The sequence below is a fragment of the Sceloporus occidentalis genome, unplaced genomic scaffold, assembly GCF_023333645.1.
Source record: "Sceloporus occidentalis isolate IW3139 unplaced genomic scaffold, rSceOcc1.0.p SCAF_1, whole genome shotgun sequence".
Lineage (NCBI taxonomy): Eukaryota > Metazoa > Chordata > Lepidosauria > Squamata > Phrynosomatidae > Sceloporus > Sceloporus occidentalis.
The window spans coordinates 268,340,682-268,363,093 of record NW_028316981.1 but is presented as its reverse complement, the minus strand read 5'-3'; the positions used below and the strand labels follow the sequence as shown (position 1 = coordinate 268,363,093).

General features: G+C 38.3%; 1 protein-coding gene across 1 annotated transcript in view; it reads left to right on the top strand.

The window, feature by feature from the left end:
- Positions 1-22,412, top strand: part of ADGRV1 (adhesion G protein-coupled receptor V1) — a 361,649-nt gene that overhangs the window by 104,414 nt on the left and 234,823 nt on the right. Inside the window, exons 41-53 of the mRNA XM_089483154.1 lie at positions 546-684; positions 1,724-1,865; positions 3,356-3,618; positions 5,033-5,208; positions 6,896-7,020; positions 7,800-7,966; positions 8,263-8,409; positions 9,627-9,734; positions 14,550-14,802; positions 15,174-15,296; positions 16,547-16,769; positions 19,181-19,385; positions 20,349-20,495. Coding sequence (XP_089339280.1) covers positions 546-684; positions 1,724-1,865; positions 3,356-3,618; positions 5,033-5,208; positions 6,896-7,020; positions 7,800-7,966; positions 8,263-8,409; positions 9,627-9,734; positions 14,550-14,802; positions 15,174-15,296; positions 16,547-16,769; positions 19,181-19,385; positions 20,349-20,495 — 2,218 coding nt within the window. The remainder of the gene's footprint in view (positions 1-545; positions 685-1,723; positions 1,866-3,355; positions 3,619-5,032; positions 5,209-6,895; positions 7,021-7,799; positions 7,967-8,262; positions 8,410-9,626; positions 9,735-14,549; positions 14,803-15,173; positions 15,297-16,546; positions 16,770-19,180; positions 19,386-20,348; positions 20,496-22,412) is intronic.

Below are 22,412 nucleotides of genomic sequence, written 5' to 3'. Positions count from 1 at the left end.
ATTCTACCTGTGTGGAACATAAAATGATGAGACCTGTATTGAAATTTTCATTCAAAGAGCAAAATTATTGGTGGTCATTGAGCCATCCATTCTTGCTTTCGGACTGATATACCTTGAAGGGTTGCTTTGAAAATTACATGGCTAGAAACTGAGTAAGTTGTCATGAATTCTTTGGAGAAAAGAGTAAGACCGAATACATCAAAAGGATAGTGTTAAGATCCAAGACTTAAACTTTGGCATCTCTTATTCAAAGACCTGACCTGATACTTGGAAAACCAGTGCATTCATAGCAGACCATAATAGATTAAGAACAGCCAAGTATAGCCAATCTGTTATTTCCAAATACCATATTTAATTTCCTGCACCTGTTTGCAGTAGGCAGGAGATGGCCACAACTGAGATACTTTGCACTATGCTCTTGCACTAATAATGATTTTCCACACAAAACAGTACATGCTGTGAAATATATGAATATTGCTAATGCAAAAATCATATACTTGCTGTCAGTGAACATAATGGGAGACATTTCTTCTTTCTCACCTCAGTTTTGAAATAAATGAACTGGATGGAAACTTGACGTTGGTGGTATTCCGGGATCGAGGTTCTTATGGTGATGTGTCTTTGTTCTTATATGCTCAGAATCTGGAAGCACAACAGGGACTGGACTTTAATGTATCCTCAAGGGTAAGAAATAGCCACAATACAATTATGCAATTATTTCCCCTAACACCCAGTTAGCTATCTTATTCCAGATATACAATATTATGAGTTATAATATGCTTATTCAGAAATCCTACATATGGGTTGGAAAGAGAATTCCAAAGAGCTATGATCTTGTCCACAAAGTTATAAAACAAAGGCAAGAACAAACCTTTGGATAAAATCAAAATCTAATACATTTTGATTCCTTTTCAGATGCAATTCCAAAGAGAATGAATGTACATCAATACACTTGTTACCCAAACTTCAACCTAAACTTCTGTACATTAATCTAAATGCCAGAAATAACTTGTGCATGGATAACTTCCATGCACATAGCCTCTCTGTATATATGAAATCCAGGTTCCTCAACTATATGGGGAATTAATATGTAAAGACAGAAAAGTCTATTTCTGGTCTGTGACAATTTCACATTTGTTTTTTTCACATACTATGCAATTTTTTTTGGGGAAAAACTCCATGTGGACATTTGTGAATAGATACTTAAGTGTGTTTTTAACATACACACGTGAACATATATTTTAAATGTATTTTCTCACACTACTTATTTCTGAATGTGTTTTATCTACATGCATACATTTTTAAACCTGTTGAATCATGAGTACATATTTTGAAGCACATTTTGGTGTATTTTCTTTTTTTGCAAAATTTAGTGGTATGCATGATTTGAAAGATAATTGCATTTCTTTGTACACATTAGTCTGGGTAAAGTAGATGAAAACTGGTTGCACAATAATTCACAAAGATTAAATGTTCCAAGCATTCCTACATGTAAGAGTAGAAATTTCTGTCCTTATGGATAACTGGTAATCTGGAGAAGACGCAAGCGGGCATAACCCCATAATTTAATTACAAAAGTTCTCATATGTCTATTGTACATGTTTGTCATCTAAAAGGGCATATGATACTTGTGATTACTATCACAGTCACATTTTTTAAAAATAAATTTTGCATTTGAAACTGTATTTGCTAAAACATTATGCCCTATATGGTTTGTTGTTAGACTCTTTCTTTTGCTGATGGAGAAAGGTATAAATTTGTGGAAGTTATCATTTTTGATGATGATATTCCTGAAGGAGATGAGAGATTCCAGCTAATTTTAGCAAACCCATCCCTTGGACTGGAGTTGGGAGAAAACATAACAGGTAATGCATTACTATTAATGTAACTAGTTCTTTATGTTATTATTGCAGAATTATATTCCATACATCATCATTAATAGCAGTCCTAACTATGTATTTTTCTTCAAGATCATAAAATCCCAAGATGAAGAACTGAATATTTGTATGTTTGGGAGATGTACAGTTGTAAGCAATCTCTTAAACTGTTTTGTGATTAGCTTCTTATTGATTCATACAATAACATATATGATATATGCATTCCTGAACCATTCCTGCTTCAGATGCTAGTCAATAATAACAACTTTAGAATTATCATGTAGTTATCTATATATATTTCTGAATGTACCAGGAGCACATAATGCAAATTTTGTGTAATGTCTTGTTCCTTTACAGAGCATAGTACTATAAACCAGGAACCAGTTTTGTACATTTGCTGACAACACACCCTCTATCAGTACAATCAAGAAGAGGTGATTCCCAGTGCCCCCACATGTCCCCAAGAATTGATCCAAAGGACTGGGAAAACCCCCAGAACAGATATTTGGGTGGCATGGAGGGTTTGGGGTTGGGAAAATGGCAGGGAATGTCCTGTTGCAGATGCATAAGGACTATATGGTGAGGTGAATTGCCTCCTCTTGGATCTGTTGATGAAGCTTCTGTAATCAGTGGAAATCAACAAATGGACCATGACCATTTCAGTATTTGTTTCAAGTGCCAATAGCAGACCCAGTAGGATACAACAGAAGCATTAGTCTGGTGGCCCAACATATTTACATCCAGATTTTAGGCATTTTTGATACCACTTGAAATTCCTTGGACCTGATTTCATAAAAAGTGTACCGTAGTTAGTATTTTTGTACTGTCTATACCTCTGATCAGTTTTATTGGATATTTTGTGATGGTGTTTTTGGAATCAATATTTTAAATGCATAATTAAATTAAAATGCTTTACTTTAGCTGAACTATGGCTAAATTATTTATAAAGAATACATTGTTTTGTTATACCGAATTCTTATTTATATGTAATGGAGGTTTTAAAAATGCACTTATTGGTTTTAAGGAATGCTAGTTTTCAATCATGTGCCCTACAGAAAGTTTGTTCTTTTGCTCCAATTCATATTTAGAACCAGATTCTCAAGGGAATAATTTAATACTGTAGTTTCACCGATGGATATCCTCTTGCTATACACCTTCTTTCATCTGGTGGGATGAAAAATCCTTAGAAACAGCTTTGGAGTGGCATGGAGGCCTGTGAAGGGGAGGAGAGGAGGGAAAATTAGCTCTACCCAGTCTGACATGGGTTGTACATCCCATTGAATTTAGTGGGACTTACTTTAGAGGACACATGTGTGGGATTGTACCATTTAAGTTGTCCAAAAACACTTCTTTAACATGAGGTTTATAAGACTTGTTATTAAATTTGAATTAGACGATAATTCTGTGGCATATATCACATGCAGATAAGATTATCCCAGGTGCATTTTGTAATCATAACATTCATTTTCTGTCCAAAGCTACAGTTACCATCCTTGCAAATGATGATGGCCATGGAGTTTTATCCTTCAACAACAGTGAACATTTCTTTCTAAGGGAACAGACAGCACTCCATTTGATGGAAAATGTTGCAGTACTGACCATTGTCAGGGAACCTCCACAAGGAATATTTGGCACTGTGACCGTCCAGTATCTTGTACGAGAGATAAATTCTTCTGAAGCATCTGTAGATTTGACCCCATCACAAGGATATATTGTTCTAGAAGAGGGAGTCAGATTCAAGGTAATATTCAGCTAGTTATTGTAAAATGGAATAAAATTTATTTGGTGTCCTATTAATACATATCTCATTGTTTATGCAGGTTTTTTTTAAAAAAGAATATAAATTTGCAATCCTGTATCCCTCTACCAGGTAACAGACACTAATCAACTCAGCAGGATTTCTGGGTTGACATGTCCAGGACTGCAGCCTAAATTAACATACAATATATTTAAAACAAAACAACAAACACAAACAAGAAGAAAGTATTGCATAGCATAGTTTAAGAGCCAGTTGATATATGAAACAGAATTAGACACAGATCGAGAGAGAATTCTGGATTGTACCACTTACAGTAGATTATACAGCTTTTCCTATATTCCACTCACTGTTAACATCACTTAATTTCTTAAATTTTCTTAGATTTTCATTCGCCAAGTAAAACACTTTTGGACTGAAACACTGATCCAAATATCCCATTCCTAGTTCTGTGCCTTTTGACTGGGAGTCCCATCTTTTGACACTGTCTCTTGCTTCATTGTGGGTTGTCTCATCATACAATTTTCATGGTAAAAGACAATCAGAAGTTATTTACCAGTGCCTTGTTCTGTGCATTACTGTGCAATGCTAACAAAAGTTAAAGTACTACTGCTATTGTCCCTGAGAGATCATCCTCCAGTGTAACCCCTACTACTGCTCTTGGCCAGTAGATGTTTGGCACATATAGTCTGTTTCCTCAACAAAAGTCTCTCTGACTTGGAAGACCCTATCAATAGCAATGCTAGCAGCAGTGTAACCTCTTACCTCATGGGAGCAAACAACCCCACCACTACAGAAGGTATTGTAATATGAAAGTAATCATTATCCCTATCTATATCATTTAAGGCTGCAATCTTGTACCTTTTTACTGAAAGTTGAGGTCTTTTAACTTAACGAGACTGACCTCTGAGAATGTATACATGACTGCAGTATTGATATTTTATTTTTTGTTTTAGCAGATCTAGTGGTGTTCCTGCACTGAGTATCACCCGGTGCGGGGTGCAGGGCTTCTGAGGGTGTGGCTTCTGGTGCCATTTCTGGGGATGGGGATTCTGGTGGGGTTCCTGGGGGCAGAGCTTCCAGGGATGGTGCACACTCCCTCTCCATGTATTTGCCTGTCCTTTTCCTGATGAGGAAAAGGACAAGGCAGTGGGCGGTGGGGGATGGAATGCACGCAGGGGGTAGAGTATGGGGAAGAGAACAAGGGACAAAGCATGGGGGACAGAGCAGTTCGAGCAGGGGATGGAGCAAGGGGTTGGTTTAGTTGGAGCTGACTGTGTGTCATCCACCTTCTGGGGTGTCACCCGGTGCAGGCCACATTACCACAACCCCCCTTCCGAATAATGCCGCAGAGTGGATCCAAGATTTTTCTGTTTATTCCTCTTTTCCCCTTTTACAGACATTGCACATTACTGCTATACTAGATGCTGAACCAGAAATGGATGAGCATTTCATTGTTACTCTGATCAATTCAACTGGTGGAGCCAGACTAGGCACAAGAACAGAAACTTTGATCACAGTGCTGCAAAATCAGGCCCCGTTGGGACTTTTCAGTATCTATCCGGTTTCAAATAGGTATATCATGCTGCTCAGTAAATACAATCTTTTTATTTGTCTGTACATAAGTTTTTCTTCATTTTATTTATTAATGTATGTTAAAATGTGGGCATAGATAAATACAGGTATTGGTGTGTTTAAACCTGTCAGTCACAATATATAAAAACATATCAGTATAAAGACTGTGGTGAGTCATTGGCAGAGTGGAGTTTCCCCAACAGCCAGTCAAAGTCAGACTGGCTGCAAAGATGGGGGCTGCCTGAGGAGTGACTATAAAAGGAGAGGAACAAGTGGAAAGATGAGTGTGTCAATTGACAGTATAAGAGCTAGTTCAGGGTGGCTCATACCTGCCTTGTTCTGGGGAAATGTTAATCAGGATTTGAGACAGACTGTCACAGGTTTCATAGCCCTGATGAAGGGTCATAATAAGGACTTGTGTTAAGAGAATTAGAACACAGGCTAAAGTTGAAACAAAGTCAGTGAAGGAACTGGAAAAGGAAATAGTTTCTAACAAGTGAAGAGCTATACATTATGTAACCACACGATTTGAGAACCAACTGTAAAAAGATGCAAACTTAAGATCTGACTGTAAATAAAGTTTATATTCCTTCTTCTTTACAGAAGAGTGGCTTGAATTAATTTATAACTATAAACATCATAAGCACACTACCAAAATAATAAAACACATATAAAAGAATGATGCTGAGAGCCCATCCCTGAGACACTTATTAAAAGACTGCATTAGGGAAAGAATTGGTAGTAGTTGGACCAAAGGTTAAAGAGATGATTCTGGATTAAAGAAAAACCTTAGACATTGTAAGGAAAGAAGGACGCTGTGGTTGTGACAAACACTCATTTTTACATCAAAGGAATAGACTACCTTGGATGGTGGTGGACTTCCCCTTCTTTGGAGGTCTTTCAATAGATAGGATTGGTCGTGTTTCAAGAATACTTTAGTTGTACATTCCTGCATGGGTTGGATTAGATGGCCCTTTTAGGGATTTTAATGTTTCACTGATTTGTTCTTGCAAGGGAGGACAAACAATATCCATGGTTTCCTTCCTACAGCAGAGAGGATATTTGCACAGTTCTTGACCATTATTCATGTTATTCACTGGTGGTTTTCTGCATGCAAATTGTGGGGTTTCACATAAAAAACCCACAATTTTCTAGGCAGCCATCTCTGTTTTTTGTACTATATTCAGTTTTCTATGGAAATCTGACTATCTTGTATAAAAAAGGTTCTGTGGAAAATTGAAATTTTTCACAATGAAACCATGTGGCCAGGTTCTGTGGAAGACTGGAGGGGTTTCATGTGTAAGATATTTATTTTGCAAGATTACTTTTTTTTTTTTTTGGCACATGATATTTCTCTGATCTCCCACTACTTTCACCAAGTATGGAATGGCCAGGATGAGGGAGTATCCTGCAAAGCACTAACTTGTAACATATTAACAACATCTTTGGCATCCAGTGATGTTTTGGTTAAAATGACCTGAGAAGAGTCCTGTATTAAAGAACTATCAGATTTCTCATATATTCAGAAATCTAGTGCTTTATATACAATAGGCAAGTGCATTGTTTTTATTTTATTTTTTCATTTATTCCGCTGTATATTTCCACCCTACCCATTAGTCCATCCTGAATCTAGTCTTATGACAGATATTCATTTCTTTACTTTAATAATGGTCTTGATATATTTTAGGACAAATTCTCTTACAATTGAAGAAGGCAACTCTACAATCTACTTGAAAGTATCTCGGAACAATGGGATCAACACATCAGTGAGCGTGGAATGGGAAACATTGTCTGATACTGCATTTGGGATAAGTAAGTCAATTTGTGAGTAGATATTTAAATCACCTCTTACAATTAGCCAAATAAAACAAGGAAAATAAGATGCCCCCAGTGGAATAGTGACTCCTATCACTATTTTGCTAGAATTTTTCTTGGACAAATATTTTGAGGTTGTACAGACAGCCCTGTAAGGGACAGCTCTATGCCTCCCCTGGAAGCGCTGGACTGGGGCCACAGTAACTGGACGGTCAACCTGTGGTCCCAATCCAGTGTTTTTCCAGGCCAATGAGAAATGGCAAAATGACCGGAAAAGCGGTGTCCTTGCGCCCCATGTGCCCACTGCACCCCAACATGAAGGAGGAGAAAGAAACGGCTCCTTTCTCCTCTGGACCATTGGTATGGCTGTGCGGTTGCTGCGCCAATCATTTGCAGGCAGGAAGCAGCTGCCTAGAGCAGCTTCTTCTTTGTGTCGTCATAAGGTCTGCATTACAGCCCTATTATGCAACTTCCTGTGCATGATGTGCAGACACTGCACATCGTGTACGTCATCATGGCGGCCCCCATATGAACGGGAGGCCACCATGATGATGGCGGCGGCATGTTCTAGGGTTCTGGACCGTGCTGTTGCTGTGTGGTCCGGAACCCTAGAATCAGCACCGCCATGCTGCTTCCTGCCTGTATGTACTGGGCCTTTGACCCATTTATGATCACAAGCATTTGAATTGAGGGTAGCACTTAACCAATGTGGGTTTCTCTTCCCTTGTGTTCTGCCTGTCTGCACAGTAACTCAGTATATTTTCTTCTTGTTTCAGAGGGTGGATTAAGTGTATTGTCCACCTTACAAAGTTTTGTGGAAGATCCAATATCTAGCTGGTGTTTCTTTACGGCAGGAAACTTTTTATATGGCACACTGTTGAGAAGGAATCCAGCTGTCAGTTCTCTGCTATACCAGTGGCGGGGTGTTTTTGTACCCATTGAGGTAATCACAGCTAAAAATATTCCAGTGTGTTAAAGAAAACAAAACAACAAATACATCTGAGAGTAATCTGAAACAGTGGTTTTCAAAGAATTTAAAAAATAAAAGATTATACCAAGAATAGTAGTGACTTAATGCCATGATTTGTGCTGTCAAGAATACTGTTTTCTAACTTAATCCTGCCCTCATCTCATCTTAATATAATACTAAATATTGCTTGTAAAATAATTATTTGTGTATAGTGTTTTCTGAGCAGGCATAAAGGACTTCTGTTATCAGTTTCATCATTCTTTTCTTAGGAGTTTAGTACTGAGAATCCTCTTCACTGTATTGCATTTCAAATCAATGGCTCATCCTATCTAGTAATTACTCAAGGTGGAACAAAACAACTTGAACCTTCTAGCAACACAGTGTATTCCTTCAACCCTGGCTTTCAGTTACTACAGGTAACTAAGCTAAACTTAAAAAAACTTTTATGTGTATATGTAGAGAGAGAGAGATGGAAATATAGCACATGTGATAAGGATAATTCTTCTTGAAAGGTAGTTTCACCAAAGAGTGGCCTGACAATGGCTCATGCCTCCCTTCATTTATTTTAATTGGAAAAAAAGGTGTACTTTGCATCCTCTAGGGCAAGGATAGTCAATAAGACCCTATCAATGAAAGATATCCAAGACACCCTGTCATTTTTTAAAACATTCTATTTTCATCGTAAAATTACAGTCAATACCAAACAAATTGACACACAAACAAGTACATAAAACCCACAAATAAACATTCATCCACACATGTTACTTCCTTTCCTGGTTTTTGTAATCTGTAACAAAATTAAATTATACCTTTTCATTTTTCTTCTTTCTATCTGTTATTTAAGACCCTCTGTCTTACTTTCCAGCTAAATATTTATTGACTGTTCATTTCAAAATTTGCTTTCCATTCTATATTGAAATTAGTGCAAAACACATGGTATATGTGCCATATCTCTTTATATCATAGATCAAACATTTTCTACATTCTGTGTTATTAATCTCAGTAGTTTTTTTGATAAATACACCTCAAATTATTGTATATTCAAATATTTATATATTATACTCCAGTCCTTATCAAATTTGGGCAGCTTCGTAATATTATTGCAAGGCTTTTGCCACCTAATTTGCAGCCTGAATACATCCCCGGTCCATCCCTGCTTCCAGGAGCACTCTGGCAGCCATTTTCTTAACTCAGAAAACTCCCGGATCTGAAAAGAGCTGCGAAGAGCACTCCTGGAAGTGGGGATGGAACCGGGATGTATTCGGCCTGCAAATTAGGCAGCAAAAACCTTGCAATAATATCAGGAAGCTGCCCAAATTAAGATTTAAGCCAGGTAAAGGTGTATCGATTTATTAAGCCATGGGATAAGATCCAATGTAAGGTATAAATCACATTGGAGCCTGAGCAAGTGAAAGTCTCTCTAGTATTGTGGATGATGTCATTAAGTCTTGTATTGACGTTTCTTGAATAGAAAAAGTTATGCAGTTCATAACTGCAAGGAGAATAAAAGTAAAATGAAACCACATAGCATTATTACATCCTAATAATATTAGTCTCCTTAAACAAAAGAAATACATTTCTTTAAGACTTAAATTAGGCCATGAAAATAAAAGCTTTATTTCTTTTCTTGCAGATACAGTCCATCTTTGTGCCATGTAGCACTGATGTAAAGCATTTCAGTTTGGACCATAGGCATTACCTGATTATTACAAGTTGTACACCTGAATCTAAATCTCTCCAGGTTGAGTTTCTTTTTCCTTGTGTGCATAATGTTAGTTTATAAATTAGACTGTTGAAAATACTGGTTTTTGTGAATTTATGAAATTTTCCAAGAATTTGATTTTGAGAGCTGATAATCAGTTATAATCTTAGGAAATAATCAATGTGAAAAGTGGGATGATCCTGGAAGTGCTATTTGCAGGTGAGGAAATGGAAGGTGATCATCTCAGCTTCCAACCCACCCACCCCCAAATAATATATATATATATGAGAGAGAGAGAGAGAAACTGAGCTCTCAGGTGGTATGTGGGTTACATGTGTGTAATGTTCAGTATGGAAGCAGTTGGACATTTTTTTAGCCAATACAGAATATTCATATTCATGTCAAAGTCATGGCAGCAGAGTTGCTCATATAATGCCATTGTTCATGCGGATGTGCCTTCAGTTTTCTGGTGCATATTCCTTTGTGCACTCAGTGGTGCATTTGCTTGTGCAGCTTTGCCTTTAGACATAAGAGTTCCATAGCATAGTCAACACATAACTGTGCATATGGAGTTTTATGTTACGTGATCCCAGTGTAGGATCTCAGTCAATACATCATCAAGACTTTCAGCAATGCAGAGTTCTCAGAAATTAATTGAGAAATAAGGCATTATTGTCATAACTAAATTACATAATTAAGTTTAAAGATTAGTTATTCTAAGGGCTTATTCCCATTTACCATTTAAACTGGTTCACAATGAGGTTTCAATCCAGATTGTTTATTCAATTCCACCATGGCATCATTCCCACTATGAAACAGGATCTTTTGGATTCGGCTTTTTTTTTGGACCACACTGTCATCCCAATTTGTATTTGTACCATAGGATTATCATCCTCTCCCCTTTAAAAAAAATGCCAATTAAGCTGATCGCATCACTGTGTCATCGGTGACGTGGCCAGGCATAATTTCAGCAACATAGCCAGCCATAATTTCGGCTACATTAGGATACTATGTAGTGCTCCCCCCCCCCCCATCAGCTTTCTTTATTTCCATTCATGTTTTAGCCTTGTAGGTGCATGGGCATGATAAGAAAGCCCTTGCTCATTATAGGAAAGCCCTTGCTCATAGCTTTTTGTGGGTTTTTCAGGCTATGTGGCCATGTTCTAGAAGAGTTTCTTCCTGAATTTCACCAGCAACTGTGGCTGGCAAAACATCAGGAAGAAACTCCTCTAGAACATGGCCACATAGCCCGAAAAACCCACAAAAAACTATGGATGCTGGCCATGAAAGCCTTCGAGCCCTTGCTCACTTTGGTGCTTCTACGGGACAATGAGAAATCACATTTCTGATTCAAAAAATTATTAAAGCGCACACACACACACACACACACACACACCAGATCCCCCTCCAAAACAAAAGCAAAAAATACATTTAACCTCTTACAGTGGAGAAATGTTAATGGCCAAATTCAGAAGGAATCGAACACGGTAAAGATGGAAAATTAAAAAGTCACCTCACATGTGGGTAGACAAAGGGCAGCGCTAAAAAAGTGGCGGATTTCAAGCAGCTGAAGGCTGGATGGGTGACACCCTCTGCCAACCCTTCTGCCATAGTCCCTCCCCTCCAGTGAGATGTGATTCTGATCTGAAGGTTGTTCCCACTTGTTGAGCATGCTTGTGATTCGGTTCTTCTCAAAATAACCTCTTGAAAAGTACTGTCAAATAAAAACGTTTTTTCTGCATTTACTCCACTTTTATGGAATCTCTATCGGATCAAAACTGGTGAAAAGTGGGGACAATAGACATTTAATCCAACCTGCAATTGAAAGTAAATCATAGTGGGAATGCTTGAGAGATTCCTTGCAAATATATAGAGTAGCTTTCCACACCCTGTGTACTTTTTTACTTTAGCTCTCATCAGTCCCAGGCAGCTCACCCAATAGTAGGGATATAAAGAGTATTAGTTCACAAACTTAGAATGCACCTAGTTGCAGAATGCTTGTTTAGAACATGGGCTATAATCTTCAGTGAGAAGAGGCAGAATTTGCATTAGCAGGCAAGAACAGAGCAGCATAAAACATTAATTGGGGAGATGTTGTCAAAAAGTACCATGAGAATACTCTCTAGAGTACCTAGAATATCAATGTGCTTTCCTTCTGTATTCTGTGTTGTCTGCTATGCTATGCAACATATATATGGAACTGCTGGGGGAGGTTGTCTGGGGTTTTGGGGGCAGTACCATCAATATGCAGATGACACTAAACTCTACTACTCATTTCCACCCCAACCCAAGAAGGCCATCCTGGTCCTAAACCAGTATCTGTCATCAGTAATGGACTGGATGAGGGCAAACAAATTGAATTTTTTCCCAGACAAGAGAGAGGTGCTCCTGGTCAGTTGGAAGGCAGGTCAGGGAATAGGGATTCAGTCAATGTTAGATGGGGTTAAATTCCCCCTGAAGATGCAAGCTCACAGTTTGTGGGTACTCCTGGTCTCAGCTTTGAACCTGGAAGTCTAGATTTCTGCAGTGACTACGAGTGCTTTTGCATATTTAAAGCTTGTGTGCCAACTGTGATTATTACTTGAGACATCTGATCTGGTCATGGTGGTACATACCTTAGTTACATCCCATTTGATTTACTGTAATGCACTGTACTTGCGGCTGCCTTTGAAGAGTATTCAGAAGCTGCAGCTGGTCCAAAGAGCTCCAACCAGACTGTTAACTGAGGGAGGTTACAGAGACCACAGAGTGTCCCTGTTGAAACAGCTTCACTGGCTGCCAGTTTGTTTCTGGGTACAATTCAAACTGATGGTTATGACCTATAAAGCCCTATACAGCTCAGGTCCAGGCTATTTGGCAGATGATGATGATGATGATGATGATGATTATTATTATTATAGTTTATTTCTATAGCGTTATACATGTACACAGCATTGTACATACAGATAATCAATAAAATTATAAAACCTGCCAATGGCATACAATCTACAAAATACATATAAACAGTAGGTAGTAATATAAAATAGATTTAGTTAAAAAAACAGGCAACAATTAAAACATCAACATCCACTATCTAATCAAATATCAGATAAATATTCACACAGTACCTAGGAACACTTCCCTGAACAGGGTGGTCTTCAGATCAGATTTAAAAGTGGTCAAAGAAGTGGTAACCTGTGTTCATGGGGGAAGAAGGTTCCAGGAGTGAGGGGGAACAAGTGAGAAGGGAAAATCTGAGATGGAGCCGTGGAGAGCCTAGAATGAGACAGCAGACCTTGACTACTAGAACAGAGAGTATGAGTGGGGATGTATGGAGAAAGAAGTTCAGATAAATAAAGAGGGGCTAGCCCATGCAGGGCTGTAAAAGTTAACAACAGAAGCTTATACTGGATACGGAAGGGAAAGGGGAGCCATTGAAGGGATGATAATAAAGGAGAAACATGATCAAAGCGAGCAGATGTGATGATGCGTGCCGCTGAATGCTGGATGGAAATTAAAGGGCAAAGATGAGAAAGAGGAAGCCCTGCTAGAAGGAGGTTACAGTAATCTAGTCGGGAGACCACCAGAGCTTGGACCAGAGTCTTGGCAGTGGAAGTCAAGAGAAATGGACAGATTTTGGCAGTGTTAAAGAAAGAATCTACAGGCTTTGGCAGTGGCCTGGATGTGGGAGATAAAGGACAGAGAGGAATCAAAAGTGAAACCGAGGCTGCGGGCTTCCTGGACTGGTTGAATAGAGGTGTTGTTGACAGAAACAGAAAAGGGATATTGAAGAGAGGACTTAGGTGGAAAGACAAGAAGCTCCGTCTTGGACATGTTGAGCAGACTGTATATCTCTGTATGAGTCAGCCTGGACTCTGAGATCATCAAGAGAGACCCTTCTCTTAGTCCCACCACGATCACAAGCACGGATGGTGGGGACATGACAGAAGGCTTTTTCCCTAGCTGCCCCTAAACTCTGAAACACCTTTCACAGGGAGACCAGAATGACCCCTCTTTGCTGTCCTTCCTATGGCAGGCTAAGACCTTCCTGTTCAGGCAGGCATTTAAAACAGAAAGTTTTTAAAGAACGGCTGGAGTGTTGTACGGTTGTAACATGCAGTCTGTTATAATATTGTAATAATTTAATTCTATCTTAATATATTACTTTTTATATTTTTAAATGTACTGTTTTTTAAATATTGTAAGCCAATGTGTGTCCCAGTTTTGGGAAAAGGGTAGGATATAAATAAATATAACAGCTTCATCACCATCAATAGAGAGTGTCAGCAGAAAACTCAGAATGCTTTTTTCCCTCTAGCTTCCTAAGATTTGATGGCTTATATTTCAATACAAAATGGAGACTTTTCAGCCAGTATGATCATGCCCCAAAATGTTCTTTAGCAATATCTTTAATGAGTGTTAATGTCCAAGAAGGAAACTCATATGCTGCTCCATTTTTGTCTGCTATTGCAAATTCTACCTCTTACTATCTAAGATAAGAAGAAAATCCAATTGTCCTGAATTATAACAGAAGTGTTGCTTCAGTTGCTGGAAAAACTACTGGAGTTCCTGCTGCTCTGAAGTAGATTTCATTTTTCAAATTTTAGGTGAGAGGCAACCGTTTCTAGTTTTCAGACTGATGTTGACTTGATCTGTTAAGACGGCTTTCAAGTATTATGGAAAAAGCACAACATATTTAATACCTGCACATGTAATTCAATTTGTCAGGGAGACTCACGCTTCTTCATATTATGAGGCATATGCTGGTTTTTGAAATCCCAAATGTGCATCATGTTTAGTACTGAATGACCTTTAGCATTCTTTCTTATTCTTACATTCTTAAATATCTACTAGAATTTTCCTATTTTTTCACAGGTTTTCCTCTGGGATAATGGCATATTTGTATTCCATCACCAGCTCTCTGTGAATGGAGTTCTAAGTGTGGATGTTTTCCACAGGGGAGGCGCTGCATACATAGTAATGGTACCACCAGACCCCACACAGCCTCCTCTTCTATACCAGTGGTCAGATAACAAATTTATGAAGTTTCTTGAAGTGCCAGCCAGTGGAATAACACAAGTCAGAGCCTTGATTTCTGGATCTGACATCTATTTAATGTTTGTGAAAGGTAAACATGTAGCATCTTTTAAACAAAAATGTTCTGAGATTCAGCTGTTTCCATGGAAATAGAAAATGAAATGAGAATAAATGTTAGCTTTCAGAGGCTCTTATCATTAAAATGTATACAAGGCCTTTAAGGACAATGCCAAGAAGCTTTTCTTCACAAGGCTAAAGCGTACTCATAATGTTTAATATTCCATATTTACTTTTTTAAAATAAAGAAATGTATGTATGAATTACAATTTTATTTTATTTCTTTTGTGTTACTTTTTTCTCATTATTCTCAAGTGTAGTTGTGCTAGCTGACATGTACTTGAGTCTCAGCCTAAACTATTTTTAATAGAAGATTTATATTCATATTCTTGCTGTTCTCCACAGGGCCCAGTAGTACATGTGATGTTTTTATATGGGAGTCAGGGCAATCTTCCTTTAGGCATTTTCAGTCCCTTTCTGTCAAAGCTGTAAATGACATCCACACCTTTATTCCATCCTCTGGTTTAGGTAAGTTTGAAAACAAAAACCGCCTCTTAGGGCTGCTGTACACAAAATGTTTTATTCCTTCAGAAGTATTTTCTATAGGACTGTACAATATGTATTGTGTTATTTATTATTACAGTGGATGGACCCATCAATACAAACCAACAAAAATATAAAATTGTATAATATCAAATAGGATTCAATTTAATGTTCCATAAACAAAATTAAATTGACATACCTAATTAAAACATTTTAGATAGTCTGGCAAATTTTTGTTTTTGTTTTTTAAAAAAAGTAGTTACAGAATTGCATTTTAGCTTCTTCTTTTTCATATGTGGCTGGCTACTTTTGTAATTTGTTTGATCAATTACATGACCACAGAGCCAGAAAGTGAGAGCTGCAGCCCTGTAGATGTGGAAACTACTTTGCTTATCCATAAAAGCACTGATAGAGAAGTCTAGTTGTGGAAACCAGACATGGCTAGAGTTTGTAAGTGTAGGAGATGTATCCACTGCTGCTTGGAAGAAAAGTTATTCTGGATGAGGACTCATGAAAAAAAATGTTATTTTCCTTCCAGTGTTTATCCAGCAGTTGTTATGTTGAGGTAATAGCTGCAACAACACAACCAAAGCATTAATAACTTTGCAATTAAACATGAGATAATATGATCCATTAAAATAAACCATAGGCAGTGTTAAAAAAGCATAAGGTCAAACATCATGTTAAATTTTACAATAGTTCTCTGACAGCTAAAGCAAATCATGGAACTATCCAAAATGCATTAGTATTTAATAAAAAAAGTATTTTTACTTTTTTGGATAGTAGATTCAAAGAACATTCTAATGAGAATGGGATATAACAGCTCTCTTATTAAAGAGAATATTTCAATAGCTACTGTACGTGTACAGCTTAGGTTAAGAGATAATTTGTTAAGTTTTTAAATTGTATTACTCTGCATCTTTTCAATATGATCTAAATGTTAATCATCCTTTCCAAAACCAACAATGGAAATGGAGTATTAGTATATCATAGAGCAAAATGATTAGGATGTACTTATTCCTATCTTAAAAGTAATCAATGTCTTGAGTTCAAATGGATAAGAAGTGAGATAAGTTTTGTGACAGAACAAGTGCACAGCTGCAAACTGTTCTTGAAATAAACATGAAAATAAATGTTACGTAAATGTTTAGATATTACCCTCTTCTTAACTTTCAGCTGAAACTTTCTCAAGTTGTTTCACTAACATTTTTCTATTCTTATGTTTCTTAATGCAGTACACATCCTGTTTGCTAGCAAGAATAAATCAGCACTCTATTACTGGAACTCACAAATAAATCAGTTCTCTCTACTGCTGGAGGCCCCTTCTGCCAATCATATCACTGCTGTCAATGTAAAGTCTCTAAACTCCAATAAAAGTCTAATTGTTCTGACTGGAGATTCATACTGTTATATTTATGAGCTGACTGCAATATCAAATCAATCAGATTTCATACCTAGGTAGGTTCTGATTTTATCAGTTGACTTATAAGCAAATATGGAGAGTTCTCCTTAGCTTAATATTTTTAATTGATTATCATTTTTAAAGCACTTTCATAGATTCTGTATTTCTGTTTTTTCCTTTACTACCTTATGAGACGTCAAGGTAAGCCTGTCAAAATATCAGCTGTAGTGGTTTAACTTTCTAATGAAAAAAATAGCCAGAAACCATGCAGAGATTAATAAAGGGACACACACCATTTATAGAGCAGTGAGGAAGCACACAAAAGAACAGACATGGGGAATAAACTCAGAAAGAAAAGAAAAAGGAAGATATTAAGAAGAAGAAAGCTGTTTGCGGAATGATCTCATCAACAAAATTAACATGAGATTTCTTGGGGATAGAAAAGGGCCAAGCTATAGCTATAACAATAGCAGTAGCAGTTGCAAGCCATCTGGACAGAGCTATGCAAGGTCTTGAATTATACATGGAAACAAAAGGACCTATAGATTCTCAGATTGATTTTACAGATGGTGAAATATTTTTTCATCTATCTATCTAGAAATATATAGACATATGTACAGTGCACCCGTGCCAACAGCGGACTTGCCATCCCCAGACCTCAACTTCCACGGATGGCATACCCCAGCTTTTCCAATGGGTGCGCATGTATATGCACATATGCCCATTGACAAGAATGAGACTAAGGTCCCACATTTTTGGTATCCATGGAGGGGGAGGGGTTGGAATGGATCCCCCATAGATAGCAAGGGACAACTGTATATGAATATGATATAGTTTAAGTTTGTTTTTATATTTGATGTCTTGTTCTGGCTAGTTTGTGACCATGATTCTACATCACATTCTACATGATTCAACACTGCAGTTCTTTCATGGGGCTTCTTTTCTACCTCCATGCAAAGGAGTTTCTTAGTGCTGGCATACACTCCACTGCCATTATTGACTAGCAGAGAAGTTGCAGTTCTGTAGCTGGAAGAAAAGAGGAAGCAACATCCTCCTGGAACCTGTGACATCTACTTCTTTCCTTCAGTCCCAGAACTGTAACCACCTGCTGCCCTCTGTGGTGAAAAGACCAGCAAACCAGCCAATCACCAACCAGAGGCCATAAGCCAATCAGGAGCTGGCTAGGGAAATGTAAAGATTCCATGTAACAGCTGGTGGGTCAGTTAGGTTTTAGAACTCTGAGAGAGAGGCAAAAGGCTGCTAAAAAGATTCCAGAGAGAGATAGGCAGGGACAGTTAGGGGTAGAGTCTTAAGAGGAAAAGCTCCCTACTGTTATATATGTCCAGGACTCTAGAAAAGAGAGTGGCTGGAGTATAATATCCTGAGGGATATCTTTAGTTGGGGGTTGTGAAACCTGAGTTTAAGTAGAGCAACAGATAGTGGGACTGTGGGAGTCCTAGATACATATAGATAGTGTTCATTGTTTAAAATGTTCTAAAGTGACTAGTAACTGTAACAAGTTCAAGCCAAGAAAGAAAGTAACAAGTGCATAAACCATCTGAACCAGTTTTCAAACCACTGTTTAAAATAAAGTCTTTATTTGTTTGTTTCAAAAAGGACATCTGTTCTTTGGTTAATACCACGGTACTCATCTTACAGAACATTCAAGGCAGCAGTGGGATAAGAAATCCCATAGGCTGCCATCCCAGGAAAGGATGGTGGTTGCTCTACACCCTCCCCTAGTCATTTACTAGTTATGAGAAGTGCTGAGCAGCTTCCTTCCTTGGATGGGTAATATTGTGCATATAAGTGTTATTTACCTTCTTCTGCAATGTTACAAAAGCTACATATATCAGCCACAGGATCTGAGCCTTCATCTCCAGGCTCTCTCTCTTTTCTCATTTCCACCATACTGAAAAAGATCTACCTCAGAGTAAGGAGGCAGGAAGGGGAAAGTCCCATTTTGTGAGTGAAAGTCAGCTTGTGTCATGATGGATTTCACCTAACCTCTCTCTCTCTGTGTTAAGTCAAAGCAGAACAGTAACTCAAACAGTATGTACTACACTTGATCATGCTAACTAACTGGAGATATAACACATTAGCTCACATCCCTTTAGTGAGTTAAAATTGTGTGCCCACAATTTTTTTTTTACCATTAGCACCCAGATGAAGAAGAATAGCTGGACTCATCTCTGCTACCTCCCTCCCCCTTTTTCCCAACACAGAAATAGCCATTTTAAAGGGACTGCCACTCTGGAAAGGGTTTTTTGGAAATGACCATCTTAAGGGGACTGCTGCACTGGAAAGGGGTTGCACCATGAGACATATATCTATATGCTGGAGATATCTTTGCCGATGCAGGGTCTCAGCCACCATTTTTTCTTATAATACCATGATTTGCTACATTTGTTCTGGAAAAAGCAACCTTAAATTATAATTATGCTGCTCATCTGTGTTTTTATGCTAGTTCAGGTGAACTGATATTTGAACCAGGAGATAAAGAGGCTGTGATAGCAGTCAATATCTTTGATGATGCAGTGCCAGAAGAGGAAGAATTTTTTAGAGTATGGTTGAAAAATCCAAAGGGTGGAGCAGAAATTGGTCCTAATGGTTGTGTTACTATAATTATATCCTCTAATGATGATGCTCATGGAATCATTGCATTTGCACAGGTAATAATGAGTTATGTTAAAATTTGTTTGCTGAAGATCTTTATAAGAACATGTGAAACATTAAATATATTACTCTGTTAATTAATTGTAATAACGGGTGTAGTATATACTATAGTATAAACAAGTATGCATGGTATATAGTATAATATAAATATAAAACATTTGTTATTGTTGCTGCTGCTGTGTGCCTTTAAGTAATTTCCAAGCATATAGTACAACATAAATATATGTATAATATAGTATAAATAAGTAGGTTAGTATTTAAAGCAGGTTTGTCAAATAGCAAATCCCAGTAGTGTTTGCCAGTTAATGCTGAGGAATGCTGGGAGTTACAATCTAGCAACATCAAGGAGTGACACATGATTCTGAACCCTACTCTAAAGGTACATAAAATCATGTTTGACTAACATGTTCAAGCAAAATATTTCACCATATCATTATGTGTACCTTCACGTTCCAGTACTTAATTTATTTCACAAAGTAATGAATTTATCATATGCTGGAACTTCTTGTCATGTTACCTGAATCTTATATCACATCCTTCTCCAAAGAGCATAGAATAGAATGGATAGATTGTAATTCTTCCCTTTATTTTAGCCACCCAACAAATTGGTGACATAATTTAATTTGAGAGACAGTGGCAAAGATAAGGTGATTAGCCATACTCTGATGTTGTATGGCTAAACAAGAATTCAAACGCAGATGACTCTAGTTCAAGTACAGTAATCTAGCTGCTACTCCATCATGATTTTGTGGAAGGTGTGAGAATCTTTGAAAACATAAGGCTGTTTTTTGGGTATTAAAATTGCTTTTGTGGATTAAATTTTCCTAACCATTTGAGTATTAATTATGGGAAAGCCAGTTTCTTCATCTGAAGTAAAGCTTGAATTTTTGTAATATTTTTATAATACCTTACATCCTAAGTTACTTAAGCCTTTTTCTACTTAATTTTTACATTTTTAGAGTTCTTTATTTAGAAATGTAGAAGAACTGGAACTGGACACTTTAATCACATTGAATATTGAACGCTTAATAAGTACCTATGGACGTGTTGTAGTACATTGGGAGGCCAGTGGCAGTATAAATGATATATTTCCAACTTCAGGAGTGGTATGTATTTTATCGAACAAACATAAATTGCAAAAAACATACAAAGGCGGGTTACAGACGGGCAGGGGAAGACGTCTTGAAGGTGTCTTCCCCTGAATACGGAGCCTCCAGACCGCCCGCCCCGGGGGCGTGGCTAAGGTGTATGGGGCTTCCACACTGGGGGTAGTGAAGACGCCTCACCTGGGGCCGTTTCTTACCCGCAGCTTCCATACCGCCGCCTCGCAGGACGCTGCAAAGAGAGAGGCAGCTTCCGCACGGGCGGCCAAAAACGCAGCTTTTTTTTTCTTTTGCCGGCTGGCGGATGCGCAGCTGCGCAGCTGCGGCGGTCAGCACCAGCGGCAGAAAGCGTATGTGCACATTTAAAGCGCTCAGGCCCCTTTAAACTTTTTCCCCTGCCCTACCCAAGAACAAAGGTGGCCTCCTGCCAGCTGGTGATCAGCTGGTGTTGGCATCCTTGTCTGCTTGCACATTGCCAGTGTCATCAGCATCATGGATGCCTCCTCTCCTTTGGTCCCCGCGCTCTTGCTGAATCTGCAGTGCACAGCCACAGCTGTCGCTGCTGCCACCGCTGTCCCCCTGCCATCCCCCATCACCTCCCTTGTACATATGTAAATATTTAAAGTTTTAGTGTTTTTTTTATTGTTAGGTGAAAATGGTGCAGGAATGTGTGTAGGGGTTCACTTTAAATTCCAAACTTTCCACAATTCTAGCAGCGCATGCGTACATGTTGCTCTAGGGTTAGGGTTACAAGCATTAAAATAGAGTGCAGCTGTGCTGCAGCTTCCACATCTGCATGGCATCTGACGCTCTAATTAGAGCCTTGGTGCAAACTGCGGATGTTCCAGGACCCCGACTCATTATGCGACGCAGCTGACTCGGAGCCTTTAAACGGGCAACTTAAATTAGCGGCGTAACAATTCTGGCGTACCGGTGCAGCAGCTTACAGACGGAGCTGCGCAGTTGCGCAGTATATGGAAAAGAAGCGGGGAAAAAGCGGCACCTTTTTAATGCCGCTTCTTCCCACTTGGGGCATGCAGGCGGCGTGTTCATGGCGGCATTCAGGTAAGGGCTGTCTAAAGGCTATACCTTCATGACGTCATGAGCACATCCCTTTTTGCCCGTCTGTAACCCGCCAAAGTTCTCATTTCTACTAGATGCTTTGTTTGCTTACTGAATTTAATCTCATTAAGAACTTTTATTGTTATCCACCCACGAGTTGATCTCAACCCATGGTGACCCTGTAGATGAGACGTCTCCAAGGTTCCCTGTCCTCCACTGCTCTGATCAGTTCCTGCTAATTCATACCCATGACCTCTTTTATTGGGTCCATACATCTAGCATCCTGCTTTCCTCTCTTTCTATTTCCCTCCACCTTGCCTAGCATTGTTGTTTTTTTCAGTGTGTCATGCCTTCTCATGATGTGGCCAAAGTACAACAGCCTTGTTTGTCATCTTAGCTTCCAGAGAGATTTCTGGTTTCATCTGTTCCAGGACCCATTTCTTTGACTTCTTGGTTGTCCATTGTATCCTCAGCAATCTTCTCTAACACCACATTTGGAATGAATTGATTTTCTTCCTATCCATTTTCTTATCCAACTCTCTTATCCATACATGATAATAGGAAATACAATGGCTTGTACAATTCTAACTTTCATGCTCAATGGTATATCTTTACATTTTAGAAGCTTTTCTATTTCTTTCATAGTTGCCTTCCACATTCTTAGTCTTCTTATGATTTCTTGACTGCAGTCCCCATTGCAATCATTGTTTGATCGTAGATATGAGAACTCTTTTACTGTTTCTATTTCCTCATTGTCTAGGTTGAACTTCTGTAAATTTTCTTTGTTTTCTTTATGTTCAACATAAAGTCTGACATTGCACTTTCTTCCTTGATCTTCCTCAGTAGTTGCTCTAGGTC